The 16,036-nt window shown below is 38.6% G+C and overlaps 1 protein-coding gene across 1 annotated transcript in view; it reads right to left on the bottom strand.

Moving 5' to 3' along the window:
* The window catches only part of Musk (muscle associated receptor tyrosine kinase), a 90,849-nt gene that overhangs the window by 12,721 nt on the left and 62,092 nt on the right, over nucleotides 1-16,036 (bottom strand). Inside the window, exons 8-11 of the mRNA XM_051187821.1 lie at nucleotides 12,899-12,905; nucleotides 6,889-7,152; nucleotides 5,153-5,328; nucleotides 4,475-4,498 (exon numbers count right to left, since the gene is read on the bottom strand). Coding sequence (XP_051043778.1) covers nucleotides 4,475-4,498; nucleotides 5,153-5,328; nucleotides 6,889-7,152; nucleotides 12,899-12,905 — 471 coding nt within the window. The remainder of the gene's footprint in view (nucleotides 1-4,474; nucleotides 4,499-5,152; nucleotides 5,329-6,888; nucleotides 7,153-12,898; nucleotides 12,906-16,036) is intronic.

Raw genomic sequence — 16,036 nt, 5'->3', positions numbered from 1 at the left:
GTGTGCATTAGAATGATGTCTCAGCTGCACCCTGACATCTATGACGTCATCACCACCGAGCCTGATCTCTGCCTCCTAATGGAACCTCCTAAGGAAGGAGCCAGAAAGAGATACCTGATGCACACCACTGGGCAGGATTCCTATGACACATACACCACTGATAAAGAGAAAATCTGAAAGCCTCTGTCCAGACAGGAAAAAATAAGACAAAATAAAACCTCACAAGAAAATCAGCAAAACAGCCCACATTAAATTATGTGCTTTCCAAACTAGAAGTTAGAAAAGACACAATTACATTTATAGGCTGTTCAGAGAAATACTATGTCGCTCAAGATCTTCCCATCATGCTATTTCATCTCAGTTCTTACAGTAAGAGAGGACTATCGGATATTATTCATCACCTCAATGATTCACTCTCGTGACCTCCTTTGAGAAAATACATAAAACATCTAACTAAAAACCAACTGAATCTGAAAGAGATTTCAAGATAAGAGTGAAGAGTAATAATAAAAATAAATATTTTTTAACCTAAATAGATAATGATGAAATGACTGAGAACTTCATCAAATTCTCTAAATAAGAATCCAGAGAGAGTCATTCTGCAAGGAAAAACTCAATGCTAGGGAAATAATGAACAAGAGAAACGTATTATGAGGTGCTCACTACAGGTTCCATGGTGGACAGAGTCAGGAATGGGAAGGATCTGGCTTTCATAGTACAGTGGGAAAATAACTAGCCCAAAATAAGTCAAGAGTGAGTCCTAGGAACCATCCTGCCTCTGCCTCTCCAGAAGTGGCATTAGGTGTGTGCCATTCCAGTTATCCTCCACATGGTGCCAGGGCTTGAACTTGCATCATTGTGCTTGTACAATAAGCACTCTACATTTGAGCAGCCCTCAAGCCTTTAGAGAGAGATGATTAGCAATTAGCATAGTTTATCCAACACTAATGAAAGAATACATCTTAACCACAGACAATTACTAAATTCTAATTTTCACTGGATCACATTCTGTCTACTGCATTCAGTTTGGAAGAACCCTCCATCCTCCTACTGCCAGTGTAGGGCAGACATGAAGGTAAGAGCTTTGGAACTCAGCTAAATAAAGGAAAAGTTGAAACTTGGGGACGTTTAATGCAAAGAGGAAGAATCTACAAGGAGATAGAGCATGTGTCTCCGAGCATTTTAAAGTCTGTGCTACAGAAGGTAAGCCAAAGGAGTGGACAGAGCACCAACTATAGAACCCAGGTTTAGTTCAACATGGCTGAAATGTTCTCACAATTGAGAGAGTGAATTTGAGTCAGGAGAAGAAATGTCTGTGGTGGCAATGCAGAAGGGGTTCTCCCCCATGGGAGAATTTATGTGAAAGAACTGTTAAAAATCACTTCCAACTCTGTTTTTGTGAATTTCTAGCTTTCCCATCCCCATAAAACAGGCACAATCAGCATTTAAAATGATTAAAATGAGTTCATTATATAACCCTCCCTCCCCCTCTCTCATTTCATTTGGGGCCAAAATAGTAGCTGACCATTACGGACACTGAATTTTAAAAGCACAGCATACATTTATTGTCTAGTTGTCTGGATGATTTATAATTGGGGACATTTTGGTCAATGGGAGCCAGTCAAGGGCAGTCATTCATAAGGGAACACGAGAAATCATCATCATCATCTTCTTCAGAATGAATCTATTAGAACAACCAGGCAAACTTTTCATGTGAGGCCTTGGAAATGTAAAAAGAAGGTAATAGAAAAGCATCAGCTGAAACCATCTAAAACTTAGACACTGATGATGGAGCCACAACCAGACAGATTGGGGCTTGAATACTGGCTTAACCTCTGACAAACAGGGGAAGGGGTCAAGTTGGCTGACCTTTTTCATATCTACTAGTGTGTAGAAAGGAGCATGTGGATAGCACCTACTTTCATAGGGCTGTTGGGGGACCCATGAGAGACTGTGTACCACAAAACCGATCAGTTTTTCAGGATTGGGGTACACAGCCTTCACTCTTTGTGTGCATGAGTGGCAAGAGAAAAGTTGGAAAGGACAAGAGGATGGAAGAGATGCAGCTCTCTGTTACCAGAATGAGCCAGACTGCATTTCTTTTTTACAGAAGCTTTGAAACAGAATGCAGACTCACTGCTGAGTGTGCCTGGAAGGTATGTGAAATCCCACAGAATAGACAAACAGTATGCTTAGCACAGAGTAATGTAAACATGGCAAAGTCGTGTGTGTGCAAGGAGATATTTCAGTTCAGCAGAAGATGGTATTAAAATAAAACAAACCCAGGAACTGCTGACATTCTAGTTCCCATGTTTGAGCAAGTAAGAAACAATGCAAAGATGAAGAAGGAATTAAACATTTTTTCAAATACTCCTCAAAGTGAACTAGTAATGATATTTGGAATTTACTAAGGAACCATAAAGCTGGGCCAGCAAGATGGCTCAGTGTGTAACTGCATTTACCACTGAACCTCCTGAACTGAGTTTGATTCCCAGGACCCATATGGTAGAACTGACTCCTGACTCTTACAAATTATCCTCTGGCCTGCACACACAGACAAACACACACACACACACACACACACACACACACACACACACACACACACACAGTAAATAAATGTAATAAGACCTTTAAAAAAAGAAATAATAAAATAAGAAATATTTGAGGGCTCAATACATTCCTATAGAACACAAGTTGGTGTGTGTAATCAGGACATTTGCTAGAATTAACCCACTATAAGATAGTAGAGAAGACTACTTGCTTTTAACTCAGAGAGCACAGATATACCCCACCTATATGTAGAGAAAATGATCCCTTTACAAGAGCTGGAGCTATTTTTCTCAAATAATCGCATAAAATTGTTTTCCAAAGTCAAGAAAATTATTATCTGTAGCTGGTTTGTGCTGATCAGTATCTCCACTTGCAGGAGTTATTTCTCTCCTTTCTGTAGGTCCCAGGGATTGACCCATCAGCATGGGCAGCAAGTGCTCTTACCCTTTGATCTGTCTTGTTGCCTTCCTGATGACCCTTTTAAAATGATTTCACTGAGCACTGCAAACACTATACTGAAAAGTGGCTATCTTAAAGCAATGACAACAATAAAAACCAACAAAACAAAGAAAACCTAATCCTTGTTCTATTCCACTATCAGAGGACAGTATTCTATACTACAGATAAGAAAGGATTTTGAGGGTTTTTTTTTAACCACAAAGAAATGATAAATAGGTAGATGACGAGACAGGCAAATCTGCATCATTTGAACATAATGCAGGAATTAAACTATGACACAATACTCCTCAAATATGTCCAATTTTATGTGTCAATTTTTAAAAATGTAAGAGGAATCTCAAATCCTAGATTGCACACCACACCAAATATTCCAGAATGTATATGTGGGTAACCCAGGCAGCTTCACTTTTAATGTTTTCCAGCTGATGTCATTGTGTAGAATGGATGAAGAATCACTCTGAGCCAGGGCAACATCTACAATTCCAAAAGAGTCGATGCCAGAAAGCTTAAGGCTAGCCTGAGCTACTTAAAGAGATCGTGTCTAAGAACATCCAGTATTTAGGACACAGCTCAGACATAAAATGGTTGTCTGTCATTAGGTTGGATGTGGATTTGTTCCCCATCACCACCAAAAAACCCACTATGTTTGAGCGCCTTTTAAGAAGGAAAGGACATTTCTAATTCTTCAGGCAACAACAATGGCACAAATTGGTCTTGAAGGTTTGATTTTTAAAGGACACAAAGTTGGGTGGGTAGGGGATGGACATGGGTCTGGGAAGGTGAATTGAATGAATATGATCAAAATACATTGTATGAGAGTCTCAAAGAACTACTACTAAATAAATACAACAAGACAACGAGATTCCAATGACATACTAAGAACTTTCTCTTTGTTGCTAGTAGAATGATTAATTTTAGAATAAAAACAAAATATGCTGAAAAGTAGGTTTATAGATGCTTTATTTCCTTTTCATTTTCTTCCCTTGGTCCACATGGCAAGAGGTTCTATAATTAATATAGAATTTGTATATAAAAATTCAAGAACTAAAAGAAGACTAAGAAAAAAAAGTACATCTATTCTCAAAAAAAGGAAGACTTGTTAAAATGCAGCTCAATATAGAAAAAAATAGTATTTGTTTCTATCCAAAAATAATTATGTAATACAAAATTGTCACTGTGGAATCAGAAGTATTCGTTTAAAACTTGGCTGATTTTGCAAACATATGAGGCATATCATCTTAGGGAAGGAGATAGCATTTGTTCCATTCACTAAGAGTCACGTTCTCTGTGTTCTACTTAGAAGCTTCAAGCCAGAGGAGGGGATGAGTCCGGCTCCAGAGCGGGGGTGTTCATGATGTTCAGTACATTCTGTTCTGGATATGGGTCAGTGTAATGTAAATATACATGCACGAGTCAACTCACAGACACCAAAGATTTCAGAGGCACAAACGGAATTACTTACTTGTTATGTTTTCTTTTTTATAATCTGAGGGGGAAAGGATAAAAATTGGTTTTAAGTAAGCGTTATCTCCTAGATCCTCGAGCTACCGCTAAGAAATGCGACTTTCCCTGCCAGCATTTAAACAAGTGACAGAAAAGCATTCAAACGTCAAGAGCGCGTCTTTGAAATTAAGTCAGCTGTTAGGGTAACATCGTCCTTACAAATGAAATTCATACGGCGCCATGCAGTGGCTCGGTTTTGTTCTGTGAGGTCAGCGTTTTCAAACATGTGGCTTGTTTTCTGCATGCTTAAAAAAATCTGCATCGTTGGCTAAGAAAGAGGATTATTTATTCTTTTACGCCATTCCCCTGACAAACTATGAGATGTTTCTTAGCCATTTTCCCATACATTCCAGAATATGTTACATTCAAAGGATCCCCTGTGAAATCAAGCATGACCCAAGCAGCAGTTAAAAATGCCCTTTGACTTATTTGAAAACAAATGAAATGAATCTTTATGCTAACCTATGTAATTAGGGTAGCATTAGGATTCTGCTATTGTGTGGATATGGCAAAGCGAAAAACATTAGAACAGCCTAGAAAGCCTAAAAATGTTAGAAGCTTTTAAGTACACACCTTACTTGACTCAAAACACTAAATTTTTCTTAACTTCCGAAATCTGGAAGGAATTCTTTGTTACCTAAATATGGCAGTCTTGTGCAGGCCATCGGATCCCGGTGCATGCTGGGAAGCTTGCTGCAGTCCGGCACCGGGACGAGATGCATCCCTGAGCTGTAGAGTCCTCTGTGGGTCTTTCCTTCCATAGCCAGCCATTCCTTTGCACAGAACAGCTCCTTTACTGCCAAGCAGTATTCTCTGAAATGTTGAAAGGCGAGCAAGACTTGATGAATTATAACTAGTTAAAGACAAGTTTGAGATGAGGCTAAAATTTCGTATTTCTGAAATATTGTCACATCGTAGTGTCTTTGTTTACAAAAGCATTTTTGAAATGATTCTTTTTTGCTTAAATAATGCAAGACATTATAAGATATAGTGTACTGTACTGTGAGATGAATTACTCTTTTAATTTTTTTAATTTAGAAAGAATTAGGTAAGTGTCCCTGATATATTGTGTCTTGAAGTTCATAATAAAAGTACAGGAGCTGGAGAGATGATAGCTCAGAGGTGAAGAGCACTTGTTACCACTGCAGAAGACCCAGGTTCAGTTCCCAGCAGTCACATGCTGGCTCACAGTCATCTGTAACTGTAGTTTCAGGGGATCCAATAGGCACTTACATGGTGCACATACACGCATGCAGAAAAAAAATGTTCATACAGACAAATAAAATCAATAAACCTTTAAAAATTAAAAACAAAGCTGCCGAAACAAGGTAGATCGCTTAAAGAACATATGAATGAAGGGACATGGACCATCGCCTCAGACCTGATGGGCAGGGCGTAATGAAGGGCACACGATGAATTTGTGCTTGCTCTTATCCTGGAATACAGCAGCAGCTCCAGTCACAGTTTACAGGAGTTTACAGGAGTGCTCTGGGTTCATTGGCTAGCGCTTCCCCTGGAGAATCAGAGTTCTGCTGGAGGGTGTAAGTGCTTCCACCTGAGATGCCAGGTGAATGAGTGTGTTGCTGTTAAGTTTGGACAGGTTGTGTAATTAGTGGAAGAGCTGAAGAAAGACTAGTTGAGGAATTGGAATTTGGAAGTTAACATTTGTTAGGGCTTACTTGGACAAATTGCATCAAGACAAACCTGGGTAATTCCAAATTAAGATTGTTGGAGCTGATAATAAGAGGAGAAAACCATTTAAGAGGGAGGATAATTAAAATACATAAGGGCTTGGCTGCAGCCCAAGCTTGTATAGCAAGCACACATGCACATGCGTGCACATGAGCTCGCACAAGTGCACATGAATGTGCGCACACGTACAGACAGAATACAACAGGTGGCCGGTGGCCTATGTCTCTATAAAGTAGGGAATTTTGTTTGTGTGTGTGCATTTGCACACATATAACACAGGGCTCTTTTTGTGGTGTGCAAGACACTTTTTGGCTAAGCCAGACTCTAATATTTTCTTTACATCCTGAGTATTTGTATTATTTATTGCCATCAATGGTTTAAATGGGAAGAATTTCATCCTTTTGTTTTTTTGGGTCTTTTGTTTTGTTTTTTGAGACAAGGTTTCTCTGTATTGTTTTGGAGCCTGTCCTGGTACTAGCTCTGCAGACCAGGCTGGCCTTGAACTCACAGAGATCTGAGATCTGCCTGCCTCTGCCTCCCTAGTGCTGGGACTAAAGGTGTGCTCTCCGAAGGACAGGCTGAATTTTGTCCTTTTAATTACTGTTCAAGACAATGTCTTTTTTTTTTTTAACTCTTGCATACAAAGAATGAAATTTTTCTTACTCAATTTCAAGGTTTTACCTGCAAATGGGCATGGGAGTAGGTACCATTCCAGGGCTGCACTCTCTGAAGAGGTGGTTACACATCAGGGCCTCAGCAGCTGGCCGGCAGAGAGGGCTCACAGCCTTCAGTTCATTCCACGCTGTGTGGATCAGCAGCTCTTGGGCCTCCTCAGGGTCCGAATAGGAGGTGTTGAAAAAGACAAGAGCATCTTTTGCCAGTACTGTATCACACACCTCCCCTCTGTACTGGGCGCAGTAGCCTTTGCTGTCTTTCTGTGATTTACTGCAAGAATCCATGAACAGTGTAACCAGTCATATGCAATTTCTTGGCATCCATCCTGCCTCTGCCACCACTCACATCTGCATCCCAGAAATAGGGAGAGACTGTCCTGGCAAATGTGTTGAAATGTTTCAAAAGAATATTCTCCCCGTTTCCAGCAGCAATGGTGTCATTTCTACATACCTCGGGCTGTGGAAAGCTTTGGAAATGGTCAAGAGCTGACCATTTATGTTTATGTTACACACAGAATGATGTTCTTACTACAGTCAGCTACCATACTTCTTGCACATAAACTGATATAATCCCCCCAAAAAACAAAAACGACAATAAATAAAACCATTCATTGTGATGGATAACACATGAGAGAATATATCAATCACCCCCATGGAGAAAGTTAGCAGCTTTAAGAACAATCAATGTTACCGAAACAAGTACCTGAATTGTTTAGTACAATCCCATCTTGGCTATGTCACTTGTTTACTTGAACAATAATAACTCATAGACTGACAGTTATTGAATATTCATCGGGTGTAGGCACCATCCTGGCCTTCTGTATTCTTATGGTTCCCATAAGATCTCTCTCAATCACTAACAGGATGGAAAACTTCAATCACATATCTCATTTAAATGTATACTATACTATTAAGACTTAGCTTTTCATTACCATTCTATAAAAGATTTAGAGTGAGGTAATTCATCACACTGAAATTTGTGAACTTTTGAATGACTAGGGAACACTATTTGAATTTGAAAAATCGGCACTTTATAAATGAACACTTTCAGCTCTTTGAAACAAACACATTAGGACAATACACAATGAATCCAAATAAAATCATGTTCCATAGGATAGTTTCAGTTTGAATTGGTCATTTGTTAATTAGCCAGCAGGATCACTAATGTACCATTTAATTCATAGGGGATATTTAAAATCAAAAGCCCTGAATAAGAAAATAAGCCACTTAGGGAATGCAATCTGCGATGGCACAAAATAAAATTTAAAAAAGACTAATAACTAATAACCAATAATGAGAAGTAGCTCATCCTGGTTTCACATCCTGGACTCACATATTATTACATCTTAGTAAAACAAGAGAATGAATAAGAGCAAAAAAAACAAAACAAAACAAAAAACAAATAAACAAAACCCTCTAATAGTTAAATAATTCTGTCTTTGACCTCAGGGCTACTCTTCCAGGTTCTAATATTAAGTGTTAACTACTTAGTGAGGCTATGTTTTGTTTTTCCATGAACGCAGAAATATAACACACATTGGTGATTTTCCTTTAATTGAATGTTTGGAGAAGAAAAAGAGACTACAGAAAACTAGTAAAAATGGATTCAGAAATGAGGAATTAGTAATCAAAGAATAAAAGAGCAAACGAAGGGAGTCAAAAAGGTTTGGGAAGCTTTAGGTAGCACACATATGTTTTTATTAAGTCTATAACTGAAGCATATGAATATTTATTACTTATATATATGCATTATTAATGTATATCTAGATATCAACTCTCTACCTGTGAACTGCCTAGTCATAGTTTGTCACTTTAACTTTTTTCCTTCTTTTTGGAAGATATTTACAAAACTCAAATTTTATACAGCTATCCAATTTTAGGTATCAGATATGGATGCAAATTGAATTATTTAGTCCATAGCCTTTCTAAAACTACCATTAAGTAATAATAAGAAGAACCCTGAATGGTATGCACAGAAAGAACTTGGGGTTGAGCTGAGTAGAAAGTCCCCCAGCCCATGTTTTCTGGGGGCTTTTACACTGCCCATCTGAAGCTGTATGACTAACTTGGTTCCTGATACTGCTAGGGCAGTCTTACAGGCGGCTGATTCTGTTCTTTTGAACACTGGGGCAGACATTGCAGAGCTTCCTTTACAGAATGCTGACAATTCTGCACTGTAGACCATCTCTTAAACATACAAATTAATGTTGCACATGGCAGCCACTCCTGTATTATCTCCTGATAACCCAAACCTGGCTGCGCACCTTCTGGAGTGGCAAGAACGGGTATTAGATCCCATTCATCCTCTCTTAGAAGGATGGCCCTGAAGTCAAATGGAGCATTCATGAGATTCTTCCTTCCTTTTCTCTTTACTAAAACAAATCTGAATATATTTTGAAATACTACCTTCCCATTTCTATGAAGGAGGCACCATCTTTTCCCTTTGAACTCTGTCCAAAGGCATATGCAGAGGGCCAGCTATGTCCTGTTTGGTTTATGATATCCCCTACTGTAGTGGAGGTACACTCGATAGCTCTCCCTCTCCTCGGATCTTCCCTTACATAGCAACTGCTGTATTTCCTCTACAAAGGTGACGGCCAAAGTTCTGAGCCAGTCTCTGTCATCAAAGCAGCTGTCTGTTGGCTGTACGGGATTCATTGGCAGAGGCCAGCAAATACAACTCAAGACCTGTCAGACTCAATTCTTAAAATATATACCCAGATTTTAAAAGGGCCTAATGATTTTTGATAATATTTTAAAACCTTGGAATGTGGTCAATTATGGCTACTCATAGTTATATAACTCAAAGCCAATTTAAATATTCACATATATGTACCATGAGGGACACTGTTTTTTTCAAAGTGCCACATAAGTTACATTTTTTTCAGTCTTTTTAAGAAAAATTTTCTTTTTAATTAACAATTGACAGAAGTTTTGTACAGCATGTATGAAATGATGCTTTGAAATTTGCATATATCACAGAATGGCTAAGTTGAATTAAAAAGATATATGTATTATCTCAGATGCATATTACCATTTGTGGTGAGAACAGTTAAATTTTATTTTTGTGATTTTTTTTTAAAAGAATGCTATACATCATTCTTTCACACCAGTCAACATGGCCTATGAAAGTTCTCTTTAACCTGTGTGTGACTGAATTCAAATCCTTAATATTTTAAAGCTTATGCTTTTGTTTTACAGACTTTTTATTTTCTCCTGAGAGCTAAGGATGGTATCTATATTTTAAGTTGTTGTAAAAACTTAAAAGAAGACTATTTAATGATGCATGAAAACTGCATGAGTGTCAAATGTATGTCCACAAATGAGGTTTTATTTTAAAAGAATCAATTATGTCTGTTTATATACTTTTCATGGCTGTTTTGGGGTAAGCCAGCAGACTGAGCAGTTTTAATCATGTCTGTATGGCTCACTGAGTGAATATATTAATATCTGACCCTTTATAGAAAATGTTAGCCAACCTCCGCTGTAGCATACTGATCAAATGTCACTTTGCTGAACTGCCAAGCACAATGTCCTCAGTGAGGAGGACATGACCTCTCGTGCTTCCTGTGAGAAAAAACTAAGAGCTATTTTCTATACAAAATGTATGAGAGTACAAAGAAGAAACACTTCTTATTTTAAAAAAAATTGAGAGAATTGATTTCGTCTTTTCCAGAAGCTAAGACAGAGAAAGAACGTGAGGTTGGGTGGGTAAGGAGGGATAAGATCTAAGAGGAGTTGGGAAACAGGGAACGAATATAATAAAAAATATACCATATGACATTCTCAAAGAAAAAATAAATATACTTACAACTAAAAATGAATTATATTAGTCCTATAGACAGATATTTTATATATTACATATTTGTGCAAAATAGATTATGTTCTTTATATATAGAACTATCAAAATTGAACTATAAATATATCTTTTCATCTTGCAGTTTTGTCTCATAGCATACTATAAACCTCTGTATGTACCTTACAAAACAGAGCTTCTAATCAATGTCCTTTATCAGTAGCTACATACAATGTTTTTATGTTATATCTGTGAGTGTAAGCAATTGTGACTAGTGTTCATTAGTCTTATTATTTCCTTAAAATAGATTTCTAAAAGTGGATTTTTTTATCTATAGATACAATCACCTTAATAAAAATTTCAAAGTTGAAAACTATAAAACCAGTGATTTTTTTTTCTCAGTATCAGCAGAGTTTGAGAGTATTACATTATCCCAAGAAAAAAGTGGATAGGCTGGTTCTCTTTATTTTTTGAGACAAGGTCTCACTTTGTTGCCTATACAAGCCTCAAAACTTCACAATCTTCAGTCTCAGCCTTCTGAGGTTTGGCATGACCTGCATTTTTACCACATCCAGTTAGAAATTATTCTTTGACTAGCATTGGAGCATCTACTAATATGCTTAAACTTCTTTATTTGAATTCACTTGCATGGAGATGATCTGTGTCTATTCTTTAAATTTATGATTCCAGTATTACACTCTTACAATTAATCTTCATGTGCAAGAAAATATAAATCCTCCATGGACATGGGACAGTAAAACTGGTTTTGTGCCTCCATTTCTAATATATTTCCAGGAACAGAGTACTTGCTTTTAAAAGTGGCACCAAGAGCAGTTATGCTAACAGTCTGGGAACAAAAGGTGACATGTGTGTCTTCATCATCAAATGGCTTGTAGTTCAACTCATACCATACTTACATCATATGGCCCTTCAGTGGTTGCTGCAATTCACTGTCAAGTTCTGAAGAGGCAGTACACTGCTTCTAAGAACTGTGAGTAGCACTTAATAAGTAGCAGTGTACCTCACAATAGAATGTCACAGCTATATATCCAGAGATGAGATTTAGAAGGAACCAGGCTTTATTGTGTATTGAGTTATTTTACTCCATGGAACTGAAATCAGTGTCTAGAGTTTTATATTCTTCTCAGTTTCTGGTCTTCTTGGTAAGGCACTGACCAGTGGTTGTGACAGTCTGTGTTCTGGAGTCTGTCTGCACAATTGTCAATGGAGGCCTAGCACTCTGTGATCTGTGTAGCTTGGCAACCCTTGCTGCATCCGGTTCCTTGTATGGAAAAGTATAAACAAAAACACCTCTCCCTAAAGTCTCTGCAATGTTGAAATTAGAACACTAACTGCAGTGGTCAGTATTGGTATTACGGATTAATCCTTCGTACTTATGCCACATCATGAAATTTTTAAAGCTTTTTTTTTTTCTTTTTTCTTTTTTGGTTTTCTGAGACAGGGTTTCATTAAGCCAAGGCTGGTTTTTGAACTCTGCTCCTCTGCTTTAGCATTCTGTGTCTGGCAAGTAGACACCACCATACCTAGTGAATTGTTTGATTTTTCTTTTTTTCATTTGCTTGAGATAAAGGGTCATGTAGTACAGACTGGCCTCAGATTTGCTATGTAGCCCAGGCTAGCCTCAAATACACTATGTCTGGTCTTAAACGTCTGATCCTTCTGACACAGCTGTTGGAGTGCTGGGATTAGAGCAATGAACTTCTATGCCAGGTTACCACGTAGAGTTTTATGAAAGTCAATTTAATATAAAACACTATAGATAAAAGCTTCTGTATGATTTTTTTTTATCTCTTGGAAAAATACAAGGAGAGTTTGGGGTCAGTCTTGAGTTGTGTTTTGAACTGCCTTATTTCTACCTGAGTTTCCAGTCAGTCTTGAGTTATGTTTTGAACTGCCTTATTTCTACCTGAGATTCCAGTGCAAAGACTTTCTCAGTTTCCCTTCTGGAAATACAGACAATCATGGTATGTGACAGGGATGTCTTGAGGATACAAATAACTTATGTAGAACACCTGACACACATAAATATTCAGTAGACATTACTACTGTTCTCTTCATTTTCTTTTTCTTACAAAAATATTAAACAGCGTTAGACATTAGAAATGTTCAAAAAGTTTACAGTGCTTAGTAGACAAAGCATTGGTGTGTCTAATAAACACTACAAGTGACATGAAACATTGGAATAATAATGGATTCTTACCTCCACTCTGGTAACAGGAAAGAAGTGTCCATAGGAAACCACAGACAAAGAAAAAGAACAGAAGAAAGTCAGCATATGCTCATCTTAAAGTTTAATCACTAAAACTAAAGCTTCTGAGACATTCTCTGCTTCTTCTGGGAAGTTAGAGACTACACTAACAGGTGGACTTCGGGGAGATTGAGACAGTCCTGTTCCCAGGAGCTGTAATTTTTCCAGATGGTGGCTGCCATGAGCACTGCCAGTCACACATGAAAGAAAATTTTGCAGTTGATAAGGTAGATAGGCAGATAGTAAAATAGAAGAGATAGGTAGATAGATAGATGATAGATAGATAGAAATGAATGATAGATGGTAGATATTAATAGGTATTACTGGCACTGGGATATGGTTTCTAATCATTAGTTGTATTGTTATTCGTCCGTTAAACTTCAGCAGGCAGCATGGAGAGGACTGAGCATCTGTTCAGGAAAGCCTTTTGCTCTTTCCTCTAGAAGGCCTCTTCTCCTTTGATATAATGGAGCTAGCACAGAGGAAGAAGAGGAGTTAGTTTTACAACAGCAGCAGGCCATATTTCATCTGTTCCCCAAGTTCCTGAATGAATGGTTGTTTATTAATGGGTGGGATGAAGCAGAAGAATTTCAAAGAGGGTAATAAGGCTGGAGGTTAAACTAGAGTAGGTGTTGTATTCCACTCTTAAACATCACCCAAGAGTTATAGAATCTGCTTCAAAGCTTGGAATGAATTGTATTTCCTAAGGGAAAAGAAGATTTTAGAAAGCATCAATACTTGGTCCCCAGTGACTGGAGAAAAGCAACACAGTTTTCTCTGTGTGCATGGCATGTCTAGATTTTAATACACTGGTTGCACATTTCAGTAGGCTGTTTACACATGTCATCTTGGCACCTTGCTGTTTCATCTTTAATTTATGAGCCAGTCAATCTGTTGTAAAATTCACAATAAACTCTCTCTCTCTCTCTCTCTCTCACACACACACACACAGAGCTCTCTCTCTCTCTCTCTCTCTCTCACACACACACACACACACAGAGAGAGAGAGAGAGAGAGAGAGAGAGAGAGAGAGAGAGATCTCCAAACTCCTCTCCTTCTCAATGGATTGCTAACCTGAGAGATAGAAGTCTACATCCCTCTCATGCTAAGGGGAGCTGTATTCCTTCAGGACACATCCCGAACTACATTCAGTAATGGGAACTGACAGGCTCCCAAGTGATCATGAAAGAAGTGTTAAGGGCTGTGTAAGATTTGTGAAACCCATCCCACCAGGGGAGTCACTGGATAATTACTGCAGAAATATCTCTGACTTAATTTATATTCTGAAAAATAGAATCTACTAAGTATTTTATCAAGTTAGGCAGGACAGGCTGATGGATTCTCATTTTTATTTAAGAGATGCTTCTGTCTCAGGGGATGGCTCAGCTGAGCAAAGGTGGAGGGGGTTTGGAGCCCTAGACATCAACAAAAATGCCCATTGGGTATGGTGGCTTCCTGTGATCCCAGTCTCAGAAGGCAGAGACAAGGGATCCTCAAAGCAAGTTGGCTAGCAAGACTGGCTAAATTGGTGTATTCTGGGTTTGATTGAGAGACCCTGCTTCAATGCATACAATGGAGGTACAATGAGGGTAGATTCTAACATCAACTTCAAGTCACCATTTTTGCACCCACACACATGCAGGAAAATAATACATGATACATGGAAAAGGGAATTTAAAAAGAGGGAGAGAGATGTTGCTAATCCTTTCCACAAGTTTTGACCTAAGAACTGGGATTTAGACTTGGATTCATTAATGAAAGAAAATCACATATGGGTCTCACTTCTCCACTATCCAGGCAGAAGCACATGGAAGGGGACAATAGGAAATCGCTCTGATGAGGAAGAAGAGAGGCAGATCCTAAGAGCAGCTGAGCGGGGAGACACTGGCCCGTGAGGGAGCTGAGGCCATGTATACAAGATGCCTTCTTCTAAATTTCTCTGGGATCTTCCTGGCTTGAGCAAATGCCAAAGAGGACTGAGCATCTGAGAGGAGAGAAGCCACTTCCAAGTGGAGGACAAGTGAGCAAAGAGAAGCGATGACAATTCAAGGGTGACTATAAGAGAGTTGAGGGCCCTGAGGGGCTCACTGAGTGACCATGTGTTTCTGGCCTAAAGGTACAGAAGTGCCTCTTCACATCTCCCTCTCTTCATCCCTCTCCTTCTCTCCTTCCTCTTCCTGCTCCCTCCTCTCTCACTCTCCCCTCTTTAGTTTTTTCTGTTCTTTTCTGTTCTGAATGATTAAGGAACCAGGGATGGAGTCCATAAATCTTATACTTCATAATACTTATACTTCATAATAAATTACTTTATTTCCCCCAACTAGATGTGTTTTCAATTTCTGAACTTTCCAATTTTTTTTAAAATTATATGAAAAAAAATCAGTAAAATATTGGTCTGCTTCTGAAACATACATCATTTGTAATGCCAGGAAGCTTCCTGACAGTGCCTTGTATGTCCCACTGCAGAACACTGCTAACAATTGAATAACAATCGAGTGTGGCTACCAGCTGAAGCTCATTTATCCTTTCCCCTTTTGGTAAGAGCAAATACAATGATGGGGAATGTTCTTCTGTCTTATTGGGTGAGTAGCCAGGCAGGAAGTGACGAAGCATGGCAGATACTGCCATTAGCTAACCATAGAGGTCTGGAGGTCTGTACAGACAAGCAGGAAGTGATGTAGCTGGACAGAATCTGAACATAAGCAGGGACAAACAGGAACCCGCTCTCTTCTCTGCAGAGATGTAGCAGGCAAAAGTGATACAGGGCCGGAATTCCCAGTAAGCCAAGACCACATGGAAATACTTAAATTGATAGAAATGAGTTAATATTTAAGACAGAACTAGCCAATAAAAATGCTAGTAATTGGCCAACAGCTTTATAACTAATAGAACCTCTGTGTGTTATTTGGGGCTGACACAGCTGAGGGACCAGGCTGGCGGGAAACAGCTTGTAACAATACAAGGCACTTTTTGTCACTATAAAATCCTCATAATGTTACAACAAAATGCCAGGGCACATTGTAGAGAAAGATACTCTCTACTTGTTTTTTTATGAAGCATGGAATGGTAAAAGGAGGAAGAGGTAACCAC

This window comes from Phodopus roborovskii, unplaced genomic scaffold, assembly GCF_943737965.1.
Source record: "Phodopus roborovskii unplaced genomic scaffold, PHOROB, whole genome shotgun sequence".
NCBI lineage: Eukaryota > Metazoa > Chordata > Mammalia > Rodentia > Cricetidae > Phodopus > Phodopus roborovskii.
Note: the sequence above shows the minus strand (reverse complement) of the source record. Positions and strands in the feature narration are given on the sequence as shown.